Here is a 26,062-nt window from a genome sequence, read left to right on the forward strand (position 1 = left end):
CCTACCTCCCTCCTTACTTCTCTACCTACCTCCCTCCTTACTTCTCTACCTACCTCCCTCCTTACTTCTCTCCCTACCTCCCTCCTTACTTCTCTACCTACCTCCCTCCTTACTTCTCTCCCTACCTCCCTACTTACTTCTCTCCCTACCTCCCTACTTACTTCTCTCCCTACCTCCCTACTTACTTCTCTACCTACCTCCCTCCTTACTTCTCTCCCTACCTCCCTATTTACTTCTCTACCTACCTCCCTCCTTACTTCTCTACCTACCTCCCTCCTTACTTCTCTCCCTACCTCCCTACTTACTTCTCTCCCTACCTCCCTACTTACTTCTCTCCCTACCTCCCTACTTACTTCTCTCCCTACCTCCCTACTTACTTCTCTCCCTGCATCCGTATTTACTTCTCTCTCTACCTCCCTACTTACTTCTCTCCCTACCTCCCTACTTACTTCTCTCCCTGCATCCGTACTTACTTCTCTCCCTACCTCCCTACTTACTTCTCTCCCTACCTCCCTACTTACTTCTCTCCCTACCTCCCTCCTTACTTCTCTACCTACCTCCCTCCTTACTTCTCTCCCTACCTCCCTCCTTACTTCTCTACCTACCTCCCTACTTACTTCTCTCCCTACCTCCCTACTTACTTCTCTCCCTACCTCCCTACTTACTTCTCTCCCTACCTCCCTACTTACTTCTCTCCCTACCTCCCTACTTACTTCTCTCCCTACCTCCCTCCTTACTTCTCTACCTACCTCCCTCCTTACTTCTCTCCCTACCTCCCTACTTACTTCTCTCCCTACCTCCCTACTTACTTCTCTCCCTACCTCCCTACTTACTTCTCTCCCTACCTCCCTCCTTACTTCTCTCCCTACCTCCCTCCTTACTTCTCTACCTACCTCCCTCCTTACTTCTCTCCCTACCTCCCTACTTACTTCTCTCCCTACCTCCCTACTTACTTCTCTCCCTACCTCCCTACTTACTTCTCTCCCTACCTCCCTACTTACTTCTCTCCCTACCTCCCTACTTACTTCTCTCCCTACCTCCCCACTTCTCTCCCTACCTCCCTACTTACTTCTCTCCCTACCTCCCTACTTACTTCTCTCCCTACCTCCCTACTTACTTCTCTCCCTACCTCCCTACTTACTTCTCTCCCTACCTCCCTACTTACTTCTCTCCCTACATCCCTACTTACTTCTCTCCCTACCTCCCTACTTACTTCTCTCCCTACCTCCCTACTTACTTCTCTCCCTACCTCCCTACTTACTTCTCTCCCTACCTCCCTACTTACTTCTCTCCCTACCTCCCTACTTACTTCTCTCCCTACCTCCCTCCTTACTTCTCTCCCTACCTCCCTCCTTACTTCTCTACCTACCTCCCTCCTTACTTCTCTACCTACCTCCCTCCTTACTTCTCTCCCTACCTCCCTACTTACTTCTCTCCCTACCTCCCTCCTTACTTCTCTACCTACCTCCCTCCTTACTTCTCTCCCTGCCTCCCTACTTACTTCTCTCCCTACCTCCCTCCTTCTCTACCTACCTCCCTACTTACTTCTCTCCCTACCTTCCTACTTACTTCTCTCCCTACCTCCCTACTTACTTCTCTCCCTACCTCCCTACTTACTTCTCTCCCTACCTCCCTACTTACTTCTCTCCCTACCTCCCTACTTACTTCTCTCCCTACCTCCCTACTTACTTCTCTCCCTACCTCCCTCCTTACTTCTCTCCCTACCTCCTTCCTTACTTCTCTCCCTACCTCCCTCATTACCTCTCTCCCTGCCTCCCTACTTACTTCTCTCCCTACCTACAAGAACTACAACAATACTCCTCCAACACATGCCAAAAACTGAATGAATTTTTCCCTAATTATAGCTCATGAAATCGTAATAACACGATTGTAAACAAACCAGGGAACGGATGGGGTTTGAATCCATGGCGAGTGAATCATAAAAGTCCAGGCCAGTGTGTTAACCACTCGGCCAGGTGGCTCTAATAGATTCATCCAACTGGCCATAGGTTCAAACCTCGCCCGTTCCGTGATTTCTAATTACAGTCCACTGTTATTAAAATTTTGAAACCCATTTGATGGCGCTTCTTTTGTTATAAACTAAAACATTAAACTTGTGAAGCCTTTAAAACTTCATAAAAAAGCGAGTTTTTTTTAGTTTTTTATATAATTTTCCTTACTCGGGTATATAATCAATCTCTCTAAAATCCTACATTTGTTTTTATGTATTTTTAATAAACCTGAATTTCCATAATGTTATCCCATTTGACACAATAGACAAAATGGCTAAGGGATTAAATGAAATTTTGCAAATTGGCACTTGTACAGTAAAACAGAAATTTAATCCTTCTGGTAAGTACGTTGAAAGTTTGAAGACGATCGGGTGAAGAATTCACAAATTATTACATTTAAATCGATATTTTAATTGCCACAATTTCTTCAATGAAATTCTCACACTCAACACAACCTCATTTACATTTGCTAATATACAGGACATTAAGAAATCCACCAACAGCAAAATACCTTTCATCAGTGGACTTCTAGAGGAGTCAAAAGCGATGTCTGTAGCCTTCACAGAGACCCACGCAAAAGATTACTTTGACGATGGAATGTGGATAATTGAATACAACCTTTTTAGATGCGACATAAAGAGCAGGCAACAAGGGGGGGGGGGGTTGGCCTGTATGTCAGACAGTTGCTCATCTGCAGGGAGATACTGAACACCACAAATGATGTAGTACTGGATCATTGTGATATGGTCTTGGAAACACTGGAAGACAAACGGAATGCAGTTGTAGTATACACAGATTTTGCAAAAGCCTTTGACAAGTGCGATCATGGTGTAATAGTGCACAAAATGTGTGTTAAAGGGATAACTGGTAAAGTGGGCAGATCGATCTAGCCAACTGAACACAAGCAGTAGTGGTAAACAGAGTTAAATCGGAAGCTGCCATAGTGAAGAACTTTCTTCCACACGGCACAGTACTGGCCCCCATCCTGTTCCTTATCCTCATATCAGACACAGAGATGTAAACCGTGTCATCCTTTGCAGACGATACTGGGATCCGCATGAGGGTATCAACTTAAGATACGGTAAATCTCAAAGAAGACATAAACCAAGTTTTTCAAGGGGCAACGGAGAACAATATGAAGCTCAATGAAGACAAATTCCAACTACTTCGTTATGGAAAACTGGAAGAATTAAACATACTACAAACTCTAATTACACAATAGAAAGGAAAAGTAATGTGAAGGACCTGGGAGTGGTAATGTCTAAGGATCTCACTTTCAGGGAAAACAACAGTGCAACTATCGGATCAGCAAGAAAAATGATAGGATAGATAATGAGAACGTTCGAAACAAGAGATGCTAAGCCAATGATGATCCTTTTTAAATCACTTATTCTCTCTAGGCTGGAATATTGCTGAGCATAAACATTTTAATTCAAGGCAGATGAAATCGCAGATCTAGAGAATGTACAGAGAACCTTTACTGCACCTATAAGTTCCGTCAAACACCTTAACTACTGGGAACACTTGGAAGCACTTGACTTGTAATCACTGAAGCGCAGGCGAGAGAGATACATTATAATCTACACCCGGAAAATCCTAAAGGGACTGCACACACAAATCACTCCCTACGAAAATAAAAGATATGGCAGGCCGTGCAATATACCAATGAAAAGTAGGGGCGCCATTAGTACACTGAGAGAAAGCACAATAAGTGTCCGGGGCCCAAGACTGTTCAACAGCCTCCCACCAGCCATAAAGGGAATTACCAACAAATCCCTGGCTGCCTTCAAGAGAATGCTGGACAGATACCTAAAGTCAGCACCTTATCAGCAGGGCTGTGGTTCGTACGTTGGACTACGTGCGACCAGCAGTAACAGTCTAGTTCATCAGGTCCTGATTCACCAGGAGGCCTGGTCATGGATTGGGCCGCTGGGGCGTTAATCCCCAGAATACCCTCCAGGTAGACTCCAGGTAGGTAGGTAGGTAGACACCTACATAACACATGATATAACAAACCTTCCTCTAATTATAATATGCCAGAGCTTAAGGTTTGAATCCGATTAGAGGAAGCATTCTTTATTTTTTTCAAGGAAAATAAGTTATTTCATAAAACAGGCAAATTAGAGCATATACAGCTCAATATTTACTTTCAACATTTACTTAAAGTTTGAAGACCATCAGAAGAAGCATTCTACAGCTATAGCTTAAAATCCAACAATTACATATTTTTAAACTATGTAAGGAAACTGAAAATTTTGCATCTATAAAATCTAAAAATATTTAGTACTATCTTGTTCATGTATCGCACCAACCATTAAAGACTGAACCTGTTAAGATGGAGCATACTCTAGTTATTTCAGAGAAAATAATATTAAACCATTTTTAATATATCGGCAACATAACACCTACACACTCCAACAACAATTACCACTTTCTTCCTAGATACTCACGCGTTCAAAATTCGATGCCTTATAACAGAGGTTTTCTCATGTTAGCCCATAGACACCATATCTAGAAAGGGTCTATACAAACTTGCCCAGAGAACATCTACACATGACAATACCTGCACGAATCTTTTCCTACTTACCGTACGACAACAGCGAAAATTTGTACCCTATACAATGATGCGTTCTTAAGTTACAAAAATACTATAGGAAATAAAAAAATTAGGCAATCATATAATGACTATATCCTATACATATGTCATTAATTTTCTTCATTTCTCAGTACGTCATTAAGAAGGAAACATTTAAAACCTATCTCTGATGATATGCTTGAGACTAATTTTTTTTCTCAGACTTTTCCAGATACTGTTCTGACGACCAGTTCTCAATTACTTTCTAAGAACCTCTCTGATTCATTTCATGATGGTCTATGTAGACAGAGATATGTAGTCAAATAGACGCGACCAGGAAGATACAGTCAGGTCGAGACACGAGTACTGATGGAAGGTCAGGTAGAGACACAACGAGTACTGATGGAAGGTCAGGAACACCTGAATAGCTATGGACGCAGTATCAGTGGTCAGTGTTACCTTCTCACAAGCCAAATCCCAGTGATCAAACACAGTAGTAGTAAGGGACAGCCTTGTCACAGTTGCTGTCCATGTTCAACTAGCAACAGAAAAAATACCTGGGTGTTAGTCGACTCTTACCAAACACAAAATGTAAATTCTGGAGATTTACATTGTACCAAGCTTCGTTGAAGAACAAACATTCTGAGAAGCACCTTATATTCACAGAGAGGTATTTTTTAATTAATATGTAAGTATACAGAGAATTTAACTTAACCTTTGATATAAATTTTCTTACGCGTGTTAATAACTTTTTGGTTAATAGGCTTAAATCTAACGCGCTAATTCTTAAATGTCTGTTATGCCTCGCACTCCAATACGCAAGTATGTACATATGTATGTATGCACACACGTATATGTATATATATAATAATAATAAGTATGTACATATGTATGTATGCACACACGTATACGTATATATATATATATATATATATATATATATATATATATATATATATATAAACCCGGAGGATTATACAGCGCCTAACTAGCACAGATAATTCTCTAAATCATCATCAAGGAACCTTCCTTGAGGGGTATATATATATATATATATATATATATATATATATATATATATATATATATATATAGTATTATATTTTGTTTATTATTTTATATGTTTAATTCTTGTATGAGCAAAATCTTCCCACATATTTCAAGAGTATTTTTCAAAGCGCTGTGAATTATTCACGAAGGTGTTTGAGTTATCGTTTTCAGTAAGTTAGGAAAACATGGGTGACATTATTCTACACGTAACCTTACGACTCTGACTGCAATGGTCACCTGTGAGTTTCACTTGTATAAGGATCACTTAGTTTCTTACCTGGGCCTGAAATACGGACGTCGTTACCGCCTTGTGTATTGGCACGAAGTCCTGCAATACATTTTGGCACTGTAGGTCTTTGTTCACTGCTAAATGTCCTGTGATGGTATATGGTCAAGATAACCTTGATATGCGTATATAGAATCTTCTCATATTTAGTATTATTCTACTATTTAAATGCCTACTTTTCACCATGCAAACTAACAATCCATGCACTGCATTCTACTATATATATATATATATATATATATATATATATATATATATATATATATATATATATATATATATATATATATATATATATATATATATATATATAAATCATTCAGTGTTATACTCACAGATATTGTCTATTTATGGAAGAAAATGGAGGCGGAGTGATATCACCGTCGGATGCATATGGAGGCAGGGTCTGGCCGCCTGTTGTGGACATTGCCGTAGCACCGCTCAAGCCACTGGTGCTGAGGCCACCACTCATAGCCCCACTAAGGCCCCCCCCTCCCAGCCCACCACCCAGGCTGGAGTGGGAGGCTGTCATGTTGGGCTGCAGGCCAGAGAGTCCCTCGGCTCGGCTGCTCGGATCGTCCTGATGAAAGGTCAACACAGGGGGCTGGTTTTAACAACTATGATATGACGACTCTGCATGTACTGTGATGTATGTGATGGCCGCATGTGAAGGTGGATCCTGGCTAACCCAAACACTTTAGCTCTCAGATAATACCACTTTGATATTCTAAAGGTTCGGTTGGTCGCTTCCCACCCGCCAAGGCAATAGGACCCACTATAGCAAGGTAACCAGAAAAGTATGGCCTCCGATAAAGCGACCTACGAAGTAGAAATGATCTTTCAAGTCAAGCTGACTCACTTTGGAAAGATAATCCACGAAAGCAGAGTAAGTTACCAAGTTAGAATGAACAAATAGAAAATCGGACATGGAATGTCGCTCGCTTCCTAACGTACATGATCAACACCAATAAATACTGTGACGAAACTTTTAGAGACACAATATTTTATCTAAACAAGTTAGGTGCACCTGGAGTTTACCTGGAGTCACTTGCGGAGGTCACCGCCCCCGCGCCCGGGTCCAGGACCAGGCTTATTGGCTGCTAGGCTGATCGATCAAGCTATTAGCGCCCGCCACCCGCAGTGCAACGCATGCACTACATCCCGGCTGATCAGGAGCTGTTTTGTGGAATTTGGCGAGTTCCCTCTTGAAGACAGCTAGGGGTTTGTTGGTAATCCCCTTTATGAGCGAAGGAATGGTGTTGAAGAGTCGTGGTCCCTCAACACTTATTGAGTTTTTTCTCGGTAATCTGAGCACTTCCATGCTCATCACTGGAGGTATCATGCACTGTCTGCCAAGCCTCTTGTGTCCCTATCTTATGTTCCTATGTCAGATACAAAAATGAGAAACAAAAGTGACTGTGGTTGTCGCTGATTTATCTTTGTTTATACATATCACTCTTTGGGTTCTATTTGTTAGGAAGTTAATTATCCATCCGGCCACCTTCCCAGTTATTCCTTTTATGCGCATTTTCCGTATAATTGCCCCACGACTGCATTTGTCAAAGGTTTTTGTAAAGTCAGTTTATTCTACACCTTTTTCTCGCTTGACTTCAAGTACATCCACGATTATATCATAGTGATCCAGGAATTTCCAAGGCAGGAGCGACGTCTTCTGAACCCATGTTGACATGGGTTGTGCTACTTATACTATTTCACGTGACTGGTAATTCTGTCTCTTAAAACCCTTCCAAAAAATGATAATGCGGGATATTAAAGCTGTTGGCCTGTAATTTTTTTGCAGTTGCTTTCTTATGTGGAGTGGAACAATATCCATAGAATACTTAAGAGGCGCGTAAGTTTCCGTCTCCTTATACCACGCTTATTTTCACCTATAATCTACCTTGTCCATAATTACTATCGCATTTACTTTGTCTGCTTTCGTAAGGTGAAGTCCAGGAACTTTCCATAATTCATGGTATAACTTAAGACATCTTTGATGACAATTGATGACGAATGTGTTGCAGAGGTCTGAGCTAGGCTCAGACCTCTGCAAAGTAGCCTTCAACATTGGTTTCCATTAACACTAGGAAACCGTTTATGAATGATGATTTGTTGCTGTTACTCGATTTAAGACCCAGAATGTTTGTAAGAACAAATTATTTTTGGCTTTAATAATAGTGGCTTTGGTGAGCCCGCAACTGGCTTTGTTTCCAGTGGCTTCGTTTTCAGTCCACGATGGCTCCATTTCTTGCCGTCTGTTTTTACTTCACGGAGCAAAAAAATCATTGCTGAGCGGGTCATGTGATTTCACACACTACACGGAGTTGGGGTGACCCTCCCGTCTCTCTGTCTCAAGTACCCATCAGTACCATTACATGAGAGGGCAGAGGCATCCCCAATGAGTGCTTTGATTCACGCCCCATACACACATACATGTGCCTTATATAACAGCGAATTACACAAGATCACCTAATTTACACAATCAGGTTACGTTATCAGTGATTATGACATTCATTGTGTATTGGTTCGTTGGTGCACCTCGTGGGCCAACTGCTGGTTCATGAGCCCATGATGTTTCACAGAACCACATTGGTCAGATATGACTATAAAAGGTAGTTCCATGAAAACAACATCCAGTACGGATAGAGCCATAACTATGGAACACATACTGGTTCGTGGAACACCGCTAGTTCATGGAACCATGCTGCTACATAGAACCACATCCGGTTTAAAAGACTACTTTGTCGAAAAGATTGCTCTTATCTAACACCAATTAAATAATCACATCGTGAATCTAATCCGCACTAGATACCAGCCATCCCATAACTAGCTTGAACATGTAGCCACGCCCTTATACTGTTATTAGTAGTATACTGGACACTGGCCACTTGCCAATCTGATATCCTTGATGAGGTCAGGTGCCTGTTGCATTATTTGGCCGAGATATCCAACACACTTAATCAGTGATATGGCTGACCACTTTGGTTACATTGTGTCCTTACCTACCTTACACTAGATAATGGATTGCAGTCCATTACACAAGGTGGGAAAATGGACTTATGGGCCACGGGTTCAATTTGCCTGACGATTCTGAGTAGTGGAACTAGGTACCCTTTCACTTCTGTCTTGCTAGATGATGAGCAGTCGTTATATCTGAATGTCACCCATATCCTTATGGACGATATTCTCTCTCAACATATACCACGCATGGATAACATCACAAAGTAACGATCACTCATCTGACGGGCATTAGGGGCCCTTCCCTGTGTGCTCCCCACAGGACGCAGCTGCGTGTCCTACTCTGAGTTTAGTCAAGAATGCTTGCCCCTGGCTTTCAAACTCGCTACGCCAGGGACTCTGGCCTCCTAAGGTTTAGGTTGCAAATGATGGCTAGTAATGAGTGTTAATTGAGTATTATTTAGACATGTGAGAATGTCGGTCATTAAGACATACGGAAATTCAAGGCCCTAAGGCCTGAGGTTTAATCTCTTAACATCGAGTCATGGAAGATTCAGATATATCAACAAGGGTGATACATAGAATGTCACGGTTTCTGAAATGAGGTGTCAATTGCCATAGTGACATATCCATTCCTCGAGGGAGGAAAACGGTAAGAGAGGCCGGTAGAATAAATTCCATAACACTAGTCAATCCTGTAACTGACAAGCAAGTGCCTTAACCAACTTACCATTCCGGCCTAACAACATTTACCTAAGTAGGTGTATTTCTATATACACTGGGAAAGTTAAAATGGATTCCTCGTGACGAATCTCACACTATCATAGCTGTGGCTGGATCTTTCTCAGGTACCTTGAAAGCCATTTTAAATAACCCGAGAAATCGTAATAACACGAATGTAAACAGCTCCAGCCAGTTCTGTGTTGTTTACAATCGTTACATTACGAAATCCCAAGTCAGTTACAACTCTATTGTCTAGCCATTAAGCAAGATGATTTACATTTCAGGAATTGTCTTGATGAAACCAAACTGCCCTTATGTTTCATATTTTGCCTTATCTGAAGGCTAATTTAACCTCAGTAAGATAACTGGAGCCCTGTTCAAGAATTATCTTGGATGTATCTCAGTAAATGAAACTGTACTATCAGCATCATGATGAATTAGACACACGTACTATACCTGGTTATTTTTACTAACAGGCGTATTGCATGTGCAGGTTATATCTGTCTATATAGAAGCACGAGGACAGACACTATGCAATGGAGCCAGAGAAAGAATTTGAAACCATTGTGACATATAAGTGTAACCCACTAGTGGAAGCAAGTTAAGCTAATAAGCCAGGCTATTAATTTAGCAATGGAGTTGTAGAAGATGTAAACTGATGCCCGTCTTATGGGGCTAACCTACTTTCAGTAGTGGGTCCTTCCTACATGTTATGATGTCTTCAACCGCTGCACTACTCCAATTCTGCAACTCGCTTCACTGTAAATTCTTCATCATCGAGTCTCTGTTTTACACTGATAAAAACTGCTACTGTGCATGCAAAACGTTCCTAAATAAGTATAGCAAGTTTTTCGCTGTGTCATATTCATCAGCTTTTGTGTGTGTTTATATACATGTGTCCTACATCATTTTTGTTTGACATGTGCAAAATAAAGTTCTGAGGTTTAGACAATGCCGTTAAGTGGTTAGGCTTAAACTGGCCAAACGAAGCTAGGTTGTACACCATATTAAACTGTTTAACTGGGCTAAAACATGTCGACGAGGGTCAATAAGGAAGGGAAGTACCGTGTTCATCACCAGTCACGAATGTTTTAATCTACAGAATGGTCCTATGGGGATTACAGTAAACAAGTGTTGAAATATTGCATTAATATAGTCCCCAGTACACACGTAGTATCTTTGTTGATTCGGTCGATGTTTGAAATGTTTCCACAGTTACGATAAAACACTTATATACAGTTCAAAATTCTTATTAAAAAAAAACATTTCGCCAATAGTAGCTGTTTCTTGTGGTCTGGGAGAAATGATACGACGATGGTGTGGTTGGGTAGTTTCAGTAAGTGGGTGTCAGTAAGAGGCGAAAAGTTTGAAAAGACTGAAGACTCCGGATTTTACTGGAATTGTGTCGGTGGTGGCAATTAAGCAGCTTCTCATGCACTTAAGCCTCGTTTGAAAACTTTTACGGACGACTAAGCGAGTTGCATTCCATTTATCAGGTGTCCACAATCATTCCTGAGCTGCACAAGAAGTGTTGTTGTGGTCGTTCAGATTGCAGACGTACATTTGTTTCTAAATTCTAATTTCCAATGATTTAACAGCATATTCTACTTAATTTTTATGGTAGCAGAGTCTCTCATATGTTTCTGTACTAAGTTTTTGATAGACGACGAGGAGATAGAGATTATTTAAGCCAGTCTTTAAGTGGGTTTGCCACATTAGAGTCCATGTTGCTGACTAGTACCATGGTGTATCTGGTAGCTTCTTCTACTGATGGGTTAGAGTCCATTCTGTTGAGTATACGTGTAGCATTCTTCCTGCATTAGATAAAGAAGTGTAGGAGAAACAGCTGCCAACTGAAAAGACTAGTAATATACTAACATTACTTTTTCTAGGGACTGGGGACGGAGGAATGTAAAGAAGCCCACGGACTTAGCTCGTTTATTTTGATGTTGCGTTTGGAATATAAACTTATGTCGATTTTTTGGAAAAATCTTAAATGAGAATCTGTTTTCACCTGTGTGTAAAATTATATCTATACATACTGGGTTTAATTTTCTTCTTCCATTGCTGATAGTATCGAGGATATTATGCACGTCGGAATCTGTGGGTAAGATTATTAAAGTGCCGTTCACGTACCGTAACACTTTGATTGATCTGTGAATGGTAGTTAGGATGCGGCCGGATTCTAAATCCTCTCTATACAAGTCGGCCAAAACCGAGGAATCCAGCCGCATCCTAACTACCATCCTTAAGGTCAGGTGAGTAAATACCTGTGTTACTGGAACGATGTTTTAGCTATTTTCATATTACACTCTTTTTATTTTTTTATGATTTCTTTCAAGTTTGGCAGAGTCAAAGATAACTCAAACTATTTTAGGGTAATTCTTCAGACTCCTAAGGAAAACACCAAACGAAAATTAAACATCTCCTTTAATAATGGCATACAAGGAAAAACTGAACATATAGCCAACCAAATTTTCTCTCATCCTAATAATATACAAAAACTGTTTCTCAAAAAAACTTGTGAGACCAACAATTTATGAGAAACGAGGTGCACGTCAGATCCCTTGCCTTGACTGTGACTTTACCTACATAGGGAAAACCGGACGTAAATATTTTTCTATGACTGTGGAACATGAAAGGTCTATGTAAATTGGCAAGGAAAGCTCTGCTTTATTCCATCGCCTTTCAAAATCACAATAAAATGATAAAGTAAGACAATGCCTAAATACTGCAAGAGAAGATATACACGGGAGAAAAATTAGAGATGTAATTTGTTTTTAGCTAAATTCTGCTATTTATTTAATTTGTGTTATCGAATGGGAGACTCCCGCTGCTCCAGCACCAAAATCTAGTGCAGCACTGGCCTATAAACACTCAAGCTGGGATGGCCCCATCGCTGGAAAGGTACTTGCCAACATGCTTAGGGATGTAACATCAGACAGGGAGACTGGCCATCTCCAAGCTGTGAATGCATATCACTCCGGGGACTTCCTCCAAACAGTTCCCATTTCGGCCATTGGAACACGGCTCGATCCTAAGACCCTCCGTACTTAGTGGCTTTCCGCCTTGCTGCCCCAATTCACACGGAATATACGTGCATTTGCGGCTATGTGCAAGTCGACCAATATGATTTACATGGTCTTAACTGCTCCAAAACCAAGGGCTAGCACGCAAGACAGTGAAGTCAACAACAACAGTTGGATGCCCAGCCGAGAGAGAACCCTGATCACTAGCAGCCAACAATACTCACAACCTTGTAATCCACCCCTACGGGATTACCATCTATCCTTGGAAGAATAGCAAGCTCTCAGCATGGTGTCGACGCTGGCTGACACATACATCCGTTATAGTGTCGGGCGACAGGGAGGAGCTGCTGATCACAGGGAGGAGTACAAAATCGGCAAGCGTAGAGACATAAGCCAAGAGCTTCTGTTTGTCCCTGTGGGATCAGAAACCTTCGGATCTTGGGGAAAAACCCCACACATTTCCTTAAAGAACTGGGTTCCAGATTCATCAGCACCACCAGGCACCCGAGAGCAGCCACTTTCATGTTCCAGCGCCTCAGCGTGGCCATCCAGAGGGAAAATGATTTCTGCATACTTGGCTCGCATCTGGCTTCGGAGGAGCTGGAGGATATTCATAATCTTTGATGTATAGTACCAATGTATTCCCCTTTGTATTTTTATCAGTGTATTCTGTCTATAAACAAAGTTCACAAAAAATATAGAATATAGAGGGTGGTAGGAGAAGAAAATATTGGAACAGCTCCGAGGAGAACCTCGAATTTTCCCTGAGGTACGTTTATTGTCTTCTCTGAGGATGAGGGTCCCCAGTTCAGTTCTGGAGAGGAATAATATATATATATATATATATATATATATATATATATATATATATATATATATATATATATATATATATATACACGCTATGTTTTGATTGATTTTCGCAGATTTAAGACAACAACAAATTTTCAGTCTGCTTATTCGGCACATAACACCCTTGCTCATGACGCCTAACTCTCCTGTGGTTTGGATTATTCGGTACGAATACATAGATATATGTATGTGTGGTTGCTTCATACTTGGCTCGTCTCCAGATTCAGAGGAGCTGCAGGAGATTCATAATCTTTGATATATTGTACTACTGTATTCATCTTTGTGTTTTCGAAATAAATAATCCCTGACCTAATATATAAATCACCCTTTAAACTACACCAATTTAAAAAATAATAATAAATGACCTAATTCACTTGAGGTTTTATATATTAATAATATTAATAATAATAATAATAATAATAATAATAATAATAATAATAATAATAATAATCTTTTCTTCTCTCAACACACCGGCAGTATCCCCGAGGCAGGGTGGCCCACCGAGGCAGGGTGGCCCACCGAGGCAGGGTGGCCCACCGAGGCAGGGTGGCCCACCGAGGCGGGGTGGCCCACCGAGGCAGGGTGGCCCACCGAGGCAGGGTGGCCCACCGAGGCAGGGTGGCCCACCGAGGCAGGGTGGCCCAAAAGGAAAAACGAAAGTTTCTCCTTCTACATTTAGTAATATATACAGGAGAAGGGGTTACTAGCCCCTTGCTCCCGGCATTTTAGTCGCCTCTTACGACACACATGGCTTACGGAGGAAGAATTCTGTTCCACTTCCCCATGGAGAATAATAATAATAATAATAATAATTTTATTATTATTATTATTATTATTATTATTATTATTATTATTATTATTATTAAAGCCAGAGCTTAAGAGGGGACAATAGTAGTGTTAGTAATAGTAGTAGAATAGGACTGGTTGACGTAATTGTAGTAGTAGGAGTGGGTAGTAGTAGGAGTGTGTAGTAGTAGGAGTGTGTAGTAGTAGGAGTGGGTAGTAGTAGGAGTGGGTAGTAGTAGGAGTGGGTAGTAGTAGGAGTGGGTAGTAGTAGGAGTGTGTAGTAGTAGGAGTGTGTAGTAGTAGGAGTGTGTAGTAGTAGGAGTGGGTAGTAGTAGGAGTGTGTAGTAGTAGGAGTGGGTAGTAGTAGGAGTGGGTAGTAGTAGGAGTGGGTAGTAGTAGGAGTGTGTAGTAGTAGGAGTGTGTAGTAGTAGGAGTGGGTAGTAGTAGGAGTGGGTAGTAGTAGGAGTGTGTAGTAGTAGGAGTGGGTAGTAGTAGGAGTGTGTAGTAGTAGGAGTGTGTAGTAGTAGGAGTGGGTAGTAGTAGGAGTGGGTAGTAGTAGGAGTGGGTAGTAGTAGGAGTGTGTAGTAGTAGGAGTGGGTAGTAGTAGGAGTGGGTAGTAGTAGGAGTGTGTAGTAGTAGGAGTGGGTAGTAGTAGGGTAGTAGTGAGGGTAGGGTAGGTAGTAGGGTGTGCAGTGGTAGGGTAGGGTAGTAGTAGTGGGTAGGGTAGTGGTAGGGTGTGCAGTAGGTAGGGTGGGTAGGTAGTGGTGGGTGGGTAGTGTAGGGTGTGCAGGTGGGGTGGGAGGTGGGAGTAGTAGGGTAGTGGGTAGTAGGTAGAGTGTGCAGTAGTAGGGGTGGGTGGTAGTAGGGGAGTGGGTGAGTGAGTAGGGTGGGTGGGTAGGGTGGAGGTAGTGGGAGTGGGAGTAGTAGGTAGGGTGGGTGGTAGTAGGTGGAGGGTGGGTAGTAGGTAGGGTGGTGTAGTAGTAGAGGGTGGGTAGTAGGTAGGGTGTGTAGTAGGTAGGGTGTGTAGTAGGTAGGGTGGGTAGTGTAGGGTAGTGTGTAGGTAGGGTGGGTAGTAGGTAGGGTGTGTGTGTAGGGGTGTGCAGTAGGTAGGGATGGGTAGGTAGTAGGGGTGTGTAGTAGTAGGGGTGTGTAGTAGGTAGGGTGGGAGTAGTGGAGTAGGGTGGGTAGTGGTGGGGTGTGCAGTAGGTAGGGGTGGGTAGTAGGTAGGTGGGTGGTAGTAGGGAGGATGTGCAGTAGTAGGGGAGGTGGGTGTAGTAGTGGGATGGGTAGTAGTGGAGGGTGCAGTAGGTAGGGGTGGGTAGTAGTAGGGAGGTGGGTAGTAGGTAGGGTGTGCAGTGGTAGATGGGTAGTAGTAGGAGGGGTGGGTAGTAGTAGGGGTGGGTGGTAGGGTGAGTGGTAGGGATGGGTAGTAGTAGTGGGGTAGTAGTAGGTGGGTAGTGGAGTAGATGTGTGTAGTAGTAGGGTGGGGTGGGTAGTGAGTAGGGTGTGTAGTAGTGGGAGTGTGTGGTAGTAGGGGTGGGTGGGTAGTGATGGGTGGGTAGTGGAGGGTAGGGTGAGGTAGGGTGTGCAGTAGGTAGGGTGTGTGTAGTGAGGATGGGTAGTAGTAGGGATGGGTAGTAGTAGGGTGTGTAGTAGTAGGGTGTGTAGTGGAGGTAGGGTGTGTAGTAGTAGGGTGTGTAGTAGTAGGGTGGGTAGTAGTAGGTAGTAGGGTAGTAGGTGTGTGCAGTAGTAGGTAGGGTGGGTAGTAGAGGGTGGGAGTAGTAGGTAGGGGTGTGTAGTAGAGGTAGGGTGGGTAGTAGTGAGGGTGTGCAGTGGTAGGGAGGATGGGTAGATGGTAGGGTGTGTAGTAGTAGGGGTGTGTGAGTAGTGGAGGGTGTGCAGTGGAGTGGGGAGGGTGGAGTAGTAGGGGTGGGTAGTAGTAGGGGTGTGCAGTAGTAGGGTGTGTAGTAGTGGTGGGTAGGGTAGGGTAGGTGTGTGAGGTGTGTAGTGGTAGGGTGGGTAGTAGGTGTGTGTAGTAGTAGGGTAGTGGGTAGGTAGTAGGAGTGGGTGGTAGTAGGAGGGTGGGTAGGTAGTGGGGTAGTGTAGTAGTGGTGGGTAGTAGTAGGAGGGGTGGGTAGTAGTAGGGTGTGCAGTGAGTAGGGTAGGTAGTAGTAGGATGGGTAGTAGTAGGGTGTGCAGTAGTAGGGTGGGTGGTAGGTAGGGTGGGTAGTGTAGGGGCAGTGCAGTGGTAGGGTGGGTAGGTAGGTAGGGTGGGTAGGTAGTAGGGTGTGCAGTGGTAGTAGGGTGGTGGTAGTAGGGTGGGTAGTGTAGGGTGTGCAGTAGTAGGGTGGGTAGGGGTAGTAGGGTGGGTGGGTAGTAGGGTAGAGGTAGGGTAGGGTGAGTAGGTAGAGGGTGGAGGGTGGTAGTGGTAGTGGGTAGTAGTAGTGGGTAGTGGTAGGGTGTGTAGTAGTAGGGATGGGTAGTAGTAGGGTGTGGTAGTAGTAGGGTGTGTAGTAGTAGGGAGGGTGGGTAGTGGTAGGGGTGGGTAGTAGTAGGAGGTGTGTGTAGTAGGGTGTGTAGTAGTAGGGTGTGTAGTAGTGGAGGTGGGTAGTAGTGATGGGTAGGGTAGTAGTGGGGTGGGTGGTAGTAGGGTAGGGTAGGGTAGTAGAGATGGGTGGGTAGTAGGTAGGGTGGGTGGAGTAGTAGGGTGTGTAGTAGTAGGGTGGGTAGTAGTGGGAGGTGGGTGGTAGTAGGGTGGGTAGTAGTAGGGTAGTGTAGTAGTAGGGTGGGTAGTAGTAGGGTGTGTGAGTAGTAGGGGTGGGTAGTAGTAGGGTGTGTAGTAGTAGGGATGGGTAGTAGTGGGAGGTGGGTAGGGTGGGTAGGGGTGTGTAGAGTGTGTAGTAGTAGGGTAGTGTAGGTAGGGGTAGGGTGGAGTAGTAGTATGGAGGTGGGTGGTAGTAGGGTGGGTGTAGTAGGGATGTGCAGTAGGTAGGAGTAGTAGTAGGTAGTAGGGTGGTAGTGGTGTGAGTAGGTAGGGTGTGTGGAGTAGTGTGTAGAGTAGGTGGGGTGTAGTAGTAGGGAGGGGTAGGGTAGTAGGTAGGGTGGGTAGTAGTGTGTAGTGGGTGGAGTGGGTAGTGGTAGGTGGGGTGGGATTAGTAGGTAGGGTGGGTGTAGTGAGGTGTGCAGTAGTAGGAGGGTAGGGTAGTAGGGTAGGGTGGGTGTAGGTAGGGGTGGGTGAGTGGAGTAGGAGTGGGTAGTAGTAGGGTGTGCAGTAGTAGGTAGGGTGGGTGGTAGTGGGATGGAGTGGGTAGGGTGTGCAGTGGTAGGGTGGGTGCAGTAGTAGGGTGGGTAGTAGTAGGGTGTGCAGTGGAGTAGGGTGGGTAGTAGAGGTAGGGTGGGTGGTAGGTAGGGTGTGCAGTGTGTAGGGTGGTGGAGGTAGTAGTAGGTGGTGGGTAGTAGGGTAGGAGTGGGTGGGGTAGGGTGGAGTGGGTAGGTGGTAGGTGTGGAGGGTGGTAGGTAGTGGGTGGTAGGGTGGTGGTAGTGGGTAGGGTAGTAGGTAGGGTGGGTGGTAGGGTGAGTAGGTAGGGTGGGTGGGTAGGTAGAGTTAGGATAGGTAGGGTGGAGTGGTAGGGTGGGTAGTGGTAGGGAATTGGGTGGTGAGGATTGAGTAGTAGGGTGGGTAGTAGTAGGAGGGTGGGTAGTAGTAGGAGTGGGTAGTAGTAGGGTGTGTAGTAGTAGGGGTGGGTAGGTGGTAGTAGGGGAGGGTGGGTGGTAGGTGGGGTGTGTAGTGGAGTAGGGTAGGGTAGTAGGTAGGGTGTGTAGTAGTAGGGTGGGTAGTAGTAGGGTGGGTGGTAGTGGTAGGGTGGTAGTGTAGGGTGTGTAGTAGGTAGGGGTGGGTAGTAGTAGGTAGGGTGGGTGGTAGTAGTAGTGTGTAGTAGTAGGGTGGGTAGTAGTAGTAGGAGTGGGAGTAGTAGGGTGGTGGTAGTAGTAGGGTAGTAGTAGGGTGTGTAGTAGTAGGGTGGGTGGTAGTGGGGAGGGTGTAGTAGTAGTGGGGTGTAGTGGTAGGTAGGGTGGGTGGTAGTGGGTAGGGTGGTAGGTAGTGTGATGTAGTGGTAGGGTGTAGTAGTAGTAGGTGGGTATGTAGGGAGGTGTGTAGTAGGTAGGGTGTGTGGTAGTGGAGGGTAGTAGGTAGTAGTAGGGTAGGTAGTAGGAGGGTGAGTGGTAGGGTAGGGTAGTGGTAGGGTGTGTAGTAGAGTGGGTGGAGTAGTAGATAGTGGGTAGTAGGTAGGGTGGGTAGTAGTAGGGAGTGGGTAGTGGAGTAGGGTGGGTAGTAGTAGGGTGTGTAGTGGGAGGGTAGGGTAGGGTGGTAGTAGGTGTGGGTAGTAGTAGGGGATGGGTAGTAGAGGTGGGGTGTGTAGTAGGGGTAGGGTAGTGGGAGTGAGTAGGGTGTGTAGTAGTGAGGGATGGGTAGTAGTAGGGTGTGTAGGTAGTAGGAGGGTGGTGTAGTAGGTAGGGTGGGTAGTGAGTAGGGTGTGTAGTAGTAGGGGTGTGTAGTAGTAGGGATGGGTGGTAGGTAGGAGTGGGTAGTGGTAGGAGGGTGGGTATAGTAGGGTGTGCAGTGGAGTAGGGTGGGTAGTAGTAGGTGGGTGGGTAGTAGTAGGGTGTGTAGTAGGATGAGGGTGTGTAGTAGTAGGGATGTGTAGTAGTAGGGGTGTGTAGTAGTGGGTAGGGTGGGTAGGTAGGGTAGGGTGGGTAGTAGGTAGGGTGTGCAGTGAGGTAGGGTGGGTAGTAGGTAGGGTGGGTAGGGTAGTAGGGGAGTGGGTGTGGTAGGGTGAGTGCAGTGGTAGGTAGGGTGGGAGTAGTAGGAGTAGGGTGGGATAGGTGGGAGGGGTGGGTAGTAGTGAGATGGGTAGTAGGTAGGGTGTGCAGTGGTAGGGTGGGTAGTAGTAGGGATTGGGTGTGGAGTAGGGTGTGCAGTGGGTAGGGTGGGTAGGTAGTAGGATTGGGTGGTAGTGGGGTGTGCAGTGGTAGGGTGGGTAGTAGGTAGGGGTGGGTAGTAGTGGGGTGTGCAGTGAGTAGGGTAGGGTGGTAGGGTGGGTGGGTAGTGGTGGGTGGTAGGGTGGGAGGTGGAGTGGGTAGGGTGGGTGGTGAGTGGGTAGGAGTGGGTAGTAGTAGGAGTGGGGCCATTAGCTCTGCATGAGAGCTAATGGCCCCACAAGAGTAGGACCTAAAACACAGCAAGGAAAAACTGAAGGACAGAATACAATAAGCAGAGGAAAAGAAACACAAACAACGAAATAAGGACAAAACTGATAAGAGGAAGGAGGAGAAGAAAGCATCATGTCAAGTCACGAGTGTTCTGAAGTTTGGAGCATTTGACAATGTAGTGAGAAAGGAAGACATTCACAGAGACAAAACCACGACTAAGATTCATAAAAGGAAAGTTGTGAATAAAGGATGCTTCAACAGCCTTCATAACCATCGTCTTGTTAATGTATCCCTTAAACGCAGAGCTTTTCGGGAAAATTAGGTCAATTTTGTCCCCCAGGATGCGACCCACAAGAGTCGGTTAACACCCAGGTCCGTGACTACCCACTTATATCATCAAAAAAAGGTCAGGTGTTGTAAATTGACCGCGAGGTGTAATCTCGTCCTTATATGCCTTTCTGTTTAACTTTTACTGATACTTAAACATGGACAGCAGGTGTCTTAAGGAAACAGGCCCTAATGTTTCCATCCGTACTGGGGATCGAACCACTGACCACAGTATGTGAGCTGAGTGCGCTAGCAATGGAGCTAAAGGTTGGGTCAGCTGTGCTAGGTGTGGGTTATGGGCACACTTTCCATTACTGTGGTTGCGAATGGTTATTATCTTCTCATCAACTTGCCACATGTGTGAGAGCCAGCTTTAACTGCACCATTACCCCTCCTGTGAGCGGCACATAACCCATAACAGCTGTCTCAATAACTCGAAAAATCTCGCAGATATTTCTCAACTATTATTTGGGTTATAAGCTGCCATCTCTTACTGATGTAAAACTTCATCATTCTCTCACGAAATCGTAATGACACGATTGCAAACAAACCATACCACGGGTGGGGTTAGAACCCGCGATCAGAGAGTCTCGGTGGCCAATGCGACGGTCTGAAGTTTTGAGACTCTCTGACAGTGGGTTTTAACCCCACCCGTGGTATGGTTTGGTATTTTTTTCATTATTCTCCAGATGTCCTCTGACCCAAGATGTCTGTGTTGTTCGCCCCCCACAGCTGTGAGGCGGATCTTCACCCTTTCAGTATCTTAATACTTTTTTTGTTTACACAAATCAGTTTTATAGGCTAAAACTGTTATCCCATCCCATCTCATTTCAAAGCCCCAGCCATTATTATCACCTATCATCCCCCAGGATGCCACCCACACCAGTCGTCTAACACCTACTTACTGCAAGGTGAACAGGGGCAGCAAGTATAAAGAAACATACCCAAAGTTTCCACCAGTATCGGAGATCGAGTGCGCTACCGACCAAGCCAAGGGATATTGTGTTTCCATCGAGGTACTCCACTCCATATTAACCCCCTGAGAGAGTTCTTTGTTTCTGACAACTGATCATCAACTACTGTCGAGAATCAATATATTTATTTTATATGTGTATTCGTTGGTTGCATTAAATTTTTCATTATTCATAACTTGCTTCTGATTGGATTATTTTTCTTGTTTGTATCGTAATTATTTTTGCATAGCAGAAGTTAGTAATTCTGGTTATTTTCAATTTACGCCTTTTTATTATTTTAACTGTTATGATTCTATAATCTCTCGACTCACGAAATCGTAACAACGCGATGGGAAACAAACCACAGAACGGGTAGTGAATTTTAGGTCTCACTTGCCATGGGTTCGAATCCCACCTGTTCCGTAGTTTCTGTAATCTCTTAGTAAATAGGTAAAGGGGTAAAGGGTAAAGGGGTAAGGGGTAAAGGGATAAAACTTACATCTCCCACCAAAAAAGAGTGAACGAAAGAATATTAATATTCATCATTATTCGTTTAATACATGTCTTGCCAGAGAGACATTACAATTTAAATGACCCACGATCTACAACACTTGTAGGTTCTCTGAACCATTTATCTACAGTTGTACCACTACCTCAGAATACAGGTTCTTTGCTTCCCACTTCCAGGACGCAAGACTGGCCAGCAAGTTTCTCTGAATAGGCTCATATTGTTGTGCTCACTCTCCGCCCCACACGAAAGGTGGGTCGGAGAGTGAACACAGCACTCGAGAGTGAGCAAAGGATCTGTACCTGAATACTTCGCAGTCTCCCAAGTGCTACGGGTTTAGGACTTCCCCAAAAATTTAACAGTGGTTACACTCAAACAGCACAGCAAGTCCTTAAAATCTCTTGTAACTCACTCATTTCAATATAACATGCTCGTAGATCTGCTGGATGTTCAGATGCCTACCACCTTTATCACCTCCCTCCACTCCTTCCTGGGATGACCCCAGCTCGTCTCTCCTTTCTCTTAGGACCTACACACCCTCTTGGTCATCCTATATTGCTCCAGCCACACTAAATGCCTAAACCACCTTACACTAATAATAATAATCTTTATTTCTACAGGTACATGTACAAGGTATACAGATGCGACCCACACCAGTCCACTAACACTCAAGAACCTATTTTCCTGCTAGGTGAACATTAACAGCAGGTGTCTTAAGGAAGTACGTCCTAATGTTTCCACCCGTACTGGGGATCGAATCATAGACCTCAGTGTGTGAAATGAGTGAGGTAGCAATGGAGCTACGGAATACCTTAATAACCCCTCCTCCACCCTCTGAATTTACATATTTCTTAACCCCAGACAGTTTGCTAATTTCTACGATCTGAATTAAACTTAAAAGAAATATACCTTTTAGAGCATGCTAGGCCAAGTAAATGTGACAAAAATCAACTCTATAAAGTGGGAATTATGTTACTTAGAACGCTTTAAGGTACAGACAGGAGTTGCTGAGTCAGACGTAACAAGATTATTATATAACAGAAGCATTTTTTACGAAATTGTGGCTAAATTTGAAATAAAATCAGTAATCTGCTTTTAATGGTAACTAAGACTACGCAACTCCAAGTGGGTAAAATAACCACATTATCAGCGTTACGCACATTTTTATTAAAAGTGACTAACCAGGTTCGTGTCGAGTGGCACACAAAGATTTCTCCTGGAACCACATTAATTTTCGAACACAAGGATACGCTCAGCCGTACTTTTGTCAGTGTGGTGGTCGATGCAGCCATCATCATTTAAAGGTGTAACGAAATGCATCGTTCATGCCGAAAATCCCGACCACAGAAGCTGACTCCAAGTGTTAAGTGCATTAAGCTACTGTAGTTATTTTGAAAGTCATATTAAAAATAATCCATACTTAAGGGTAGGTTAGGTTAGGTTTGTCAGGAAACAGGACAAACGTTTCTTGACGCTGGTGTTAGGTTAGGTTAGGTTAGGTTAGGTTTGTCAGGAAACAGGACAAACGTTTCTTGACGCTGGTGTTAGGTTAGGTTAGGTTTGTCAGGAAACAGGACAAACGTTTCTTGACGCTGGTGTTAGGTTAGGTTAGGTTAGGTTTGTCAGGAAACAGGACAAACGTTTCTTGACGCTGGTGTTAGGTTAGGTTAGGTTAGGTTTGTCAGGAAACAGGACAAACGTTTCTTGACGCTGGTGTTAGGTTAGGTTAGGTTAGGTTTGTCAGGAAACAGGGTAAGTGTTTCTTGAAGTGGGTGTTAGTCATATGACGACCCGCACCTGGAGCTTTTGGTCATCTGAGGTTCTCGTTGGTGGCAGAGTATCAACTCAATCAAAGGCAGCATCATTAAGTTAGTCAACAAGTTAGTGGACAAGATATAAGTTATAATATTTATTGTAATATGACTAGTCATAACTATAATAATATAAATGATATTTAGCCATTAGAAGTGTGAGTTATTAAGTCTAAACATAATTTAACAATAAACTATTGAAAAGAATTGATAACAGTTAATTAACTTAGAAGCCTCAGAGATGACCACAGATTCTACAATATACAATCCAAAGCAGGCAAACTAAACCTACCACTTGCAACCAAACACATATATGTTGTGATTTGCACATGCAGTCTAATTCTCTCTAATCTAGACAGAGACTAAATTGTGCTCTTAAAACACGCTCCAGATTGATAATCTTACGAGGGATAAAAGGACTTTGTTGTAGGGGATGTAGTAAATTTGACTCCATTCGCAGTTTACTACTCTCAGAAGAGAATAACTTCCCCAAAGCTGGTATTTAAGTTAATATTACTCTCTCTTCTCCTATAGAAACCGAAATTATCAGTTCTCCTGGAACTGAAAGCCGTATTGCTTTTGTTTCGTAGGAATGAGTGTAATGTTTCTGTGCTGATAGTAATGTGTATGACTATCGACAAGAATTCCTATAAAACTGCCCAGCCTGGTCTTAAACTCTAATTTAGCAATTTCTTTTCCGCTAGACCGTAAGTGGGATGCCAAAAATAGAGATAGGAAGGACAGAAGTAGGAGAGAGAACCGTTGAAAGGTTATAGATAGAGAGAGACACAGAGGGGTAAGAAAGACTAGGTGTTCCAATCACTTTGGCTAGGCTTTAAGGACATAGATTTTGTCGCATAGTGACAAGTTTTGCAATTTTAGCTATTCATATATTTAAAAAAATTATCCTAATACGTAAAATTTGAAGAAGCGCAATCTTAGCACTATTAAGTATGTTCTACAAATCTTTACAGTACGAACAAACATATTTAGCTAAAGCCTCCACTATCTGAAGAATTATGTACGTCAGATAAAATATTTTATCAATAATTATAGATTAATGAACGTGAAAGTCAAACAAACAAGATGACAAAGCAGTTATGTAATTCTGAATCCAAGAATACCTATAAAAAATACCACCCAAATGAAAATCTTTTAGGGTTGTAGGAAAAACAATCAATTCCCCAAAAGAAATAAAAAAATTTTCTCGAAATCCTAAATTTCCTTCACCAACACAACAGAATATTATCAAAAGTGTCCACCTCAAAGGCGGATTTAAAACCGATGGGGTAAGACAAGTTGCAGGAAGCTGAAGAGGTGGAAAAATCGTATGAAAAGGAGTTGGGGTTCTTGTTGGAGGAGATAATGAAGAAAGAGCTAAGGATAAGGAAGTAAGAGCTACAGGAGGAGGAGGAGGAGAGATTCAAGAAAGAGAACGGGGAATTCTTGGAGGAAAATCAGAAGAACGAGAAGTAGAATAAAGACGATTATTTTTGGAAGGAGTCGGAAAAGACGAAGAAAGAAGAGAAATCTTTAGAGTAGTAACTGGAGGTGGAGAAGAGAAGTCATTGTTAACAAGCAGGAAGTACTCCCAGAGAAAATGCAGCAGATGCCACAGCAGCAGCTTCAAAAAGCAGCAGCAACAGCAGTAAACCCAGCAGCGGCAGCAGCAACAGAAGAGTTATTGGGTTTCCTTGTAGGTAGCATTTACTGAGGAACTGCAGCAGAAGTAACAGCAGAAGTGGGTGAAGGTTGCCAAGCAGGCAGCACCCACCAAAGAGGAGCAGTAGAAGCAGCATCAGCAAAGTAGCAGCAGCAACAGCTACTATAACAGTACTAGCAACAGCAGCAATAACACGAATTACCAAGCATGCGGTACTTACCGGCGAAGTGCAGTAGCAGAAGCAGCAGCAGCAGCAGTATCAGCAGCAGAAGCAGCAGCAGCAGCAGCAGTAGCAGCAGTAGTAGCAGCAGCAGCAGCAGGAGAGGGTTTAAGGTACCAAAAAACAGGACGCACTTACCATGGAGGAGAAAAAGGAGGTGGGGGAGGAGGAAGAAGAGGAAGGAGAGACGGAGAAGGAGAAGCAGAACCAGAAGGAACAGAAATATCAGTAAGACAGCAGAATCAACAGCAGACGTAGCAGCAGTAGTAGCAGTAGCAACGGAAACAGCGGCAGCAGCAGCAACAACAGCAGTAGCGGCAGGATCAGCAGCAGAAGTAGAAGCAGCGGCGGCAGCATCTACAGAAGTTGTAGCAGCAGCAGAAGTAGTAGCAGCAGCAGAGCAATACGGTCACCAAGAAAGCAACAGCACTTACCGAGGAACAGTGACAGCACATGATGTCGGTGACAGCTTTGCGTAGCCCCTTGTGGAGTGCCAGGAACAACGCAGGATTAACGAAGGCGTGGACGTACGCTACGTGCAACGTCACCTGCAACAACAAGATTAGACTTTAAAACTTGCAACTCAGCGCGTACTCACCTAGTTATACTCACATAGTTGTACTCACATAGTTGTACTCACCTAGTTGTACTCACATAGTTGTACTCACATAGTTGTACTCACATAGTTGTACTCACATAGTTGTACTCACCTAGTTGTGGTTGCAGGGGTCGAGACACATAGTTACACACACACACAAACACAACTTCAGCAGGCATTATTAAATAAAATTATGAAATTACTTATAGATCGAGGATTCTGGGAACCTTGATGTACAGTTGTGTACTAAAAGTAATGGAAAGAAGCCTTGACAAACTTTTATTAACGTGATTTTAAGATAAAAATTTATAAGGCGGCCAGCACTATTATTATTATTATTATTAGTAGTAGTAGTAGTAGTATATTCTTACTACTACTACTACTATTACTTCTACTACTACTAATATTATTACTACTCTTACTACTACTATTGCTATTGCAACTACTATTACTACTACTACTACTATTGCTATTGCAACTATTACTACTACTACTATTGCTAT

General features: G+C 43.5%; 1 protein-coding gene across 1 annotated transcript in view; it reads right to left on the reverse strand.

Annotated features, from left to right (window-relative positions):
* Positions 1 to 26,062, reverse strand: part of LOC128684022 (uncharacterized) — a 319,563-nt gene that overhangs the window by 134,444 nt on the left and 159,057 nt on the right. The window contains exons 6-7 of the mRNA XM_070093438.1: positions 25,396 to 25,509; positions 6,259 to 6,503 (exon numbers count right to left, since the gene is read on the reverse strand). Of these exons, the coding sequence (XP_069949539.1) occupies positions 6,259 to 6,503; positions 25,396 to 25,509 (359 nt within the window). The remainder of the gene's footprint in view (positions 1 to 6,258; positions 6,504 to 25,395; positions 25,510 to 26,062) is intronic.

This window comes from Cherax quadricarinatus, chromosome 3 (genome assembly GCF_038502225.1).
Source record: "Cherax quadricarinatus isolate ZL_2023a chromosome 3, ASM3850222v1, whole genome shotgun sequence".
In the NCBI taxonomy this organism is placed as follows: Eukaryota; Metazoa; Arthropoda; class Malacostraca; order Decapoda; family Parastacidae; genus Cherax; species Cherax quadricarinatus.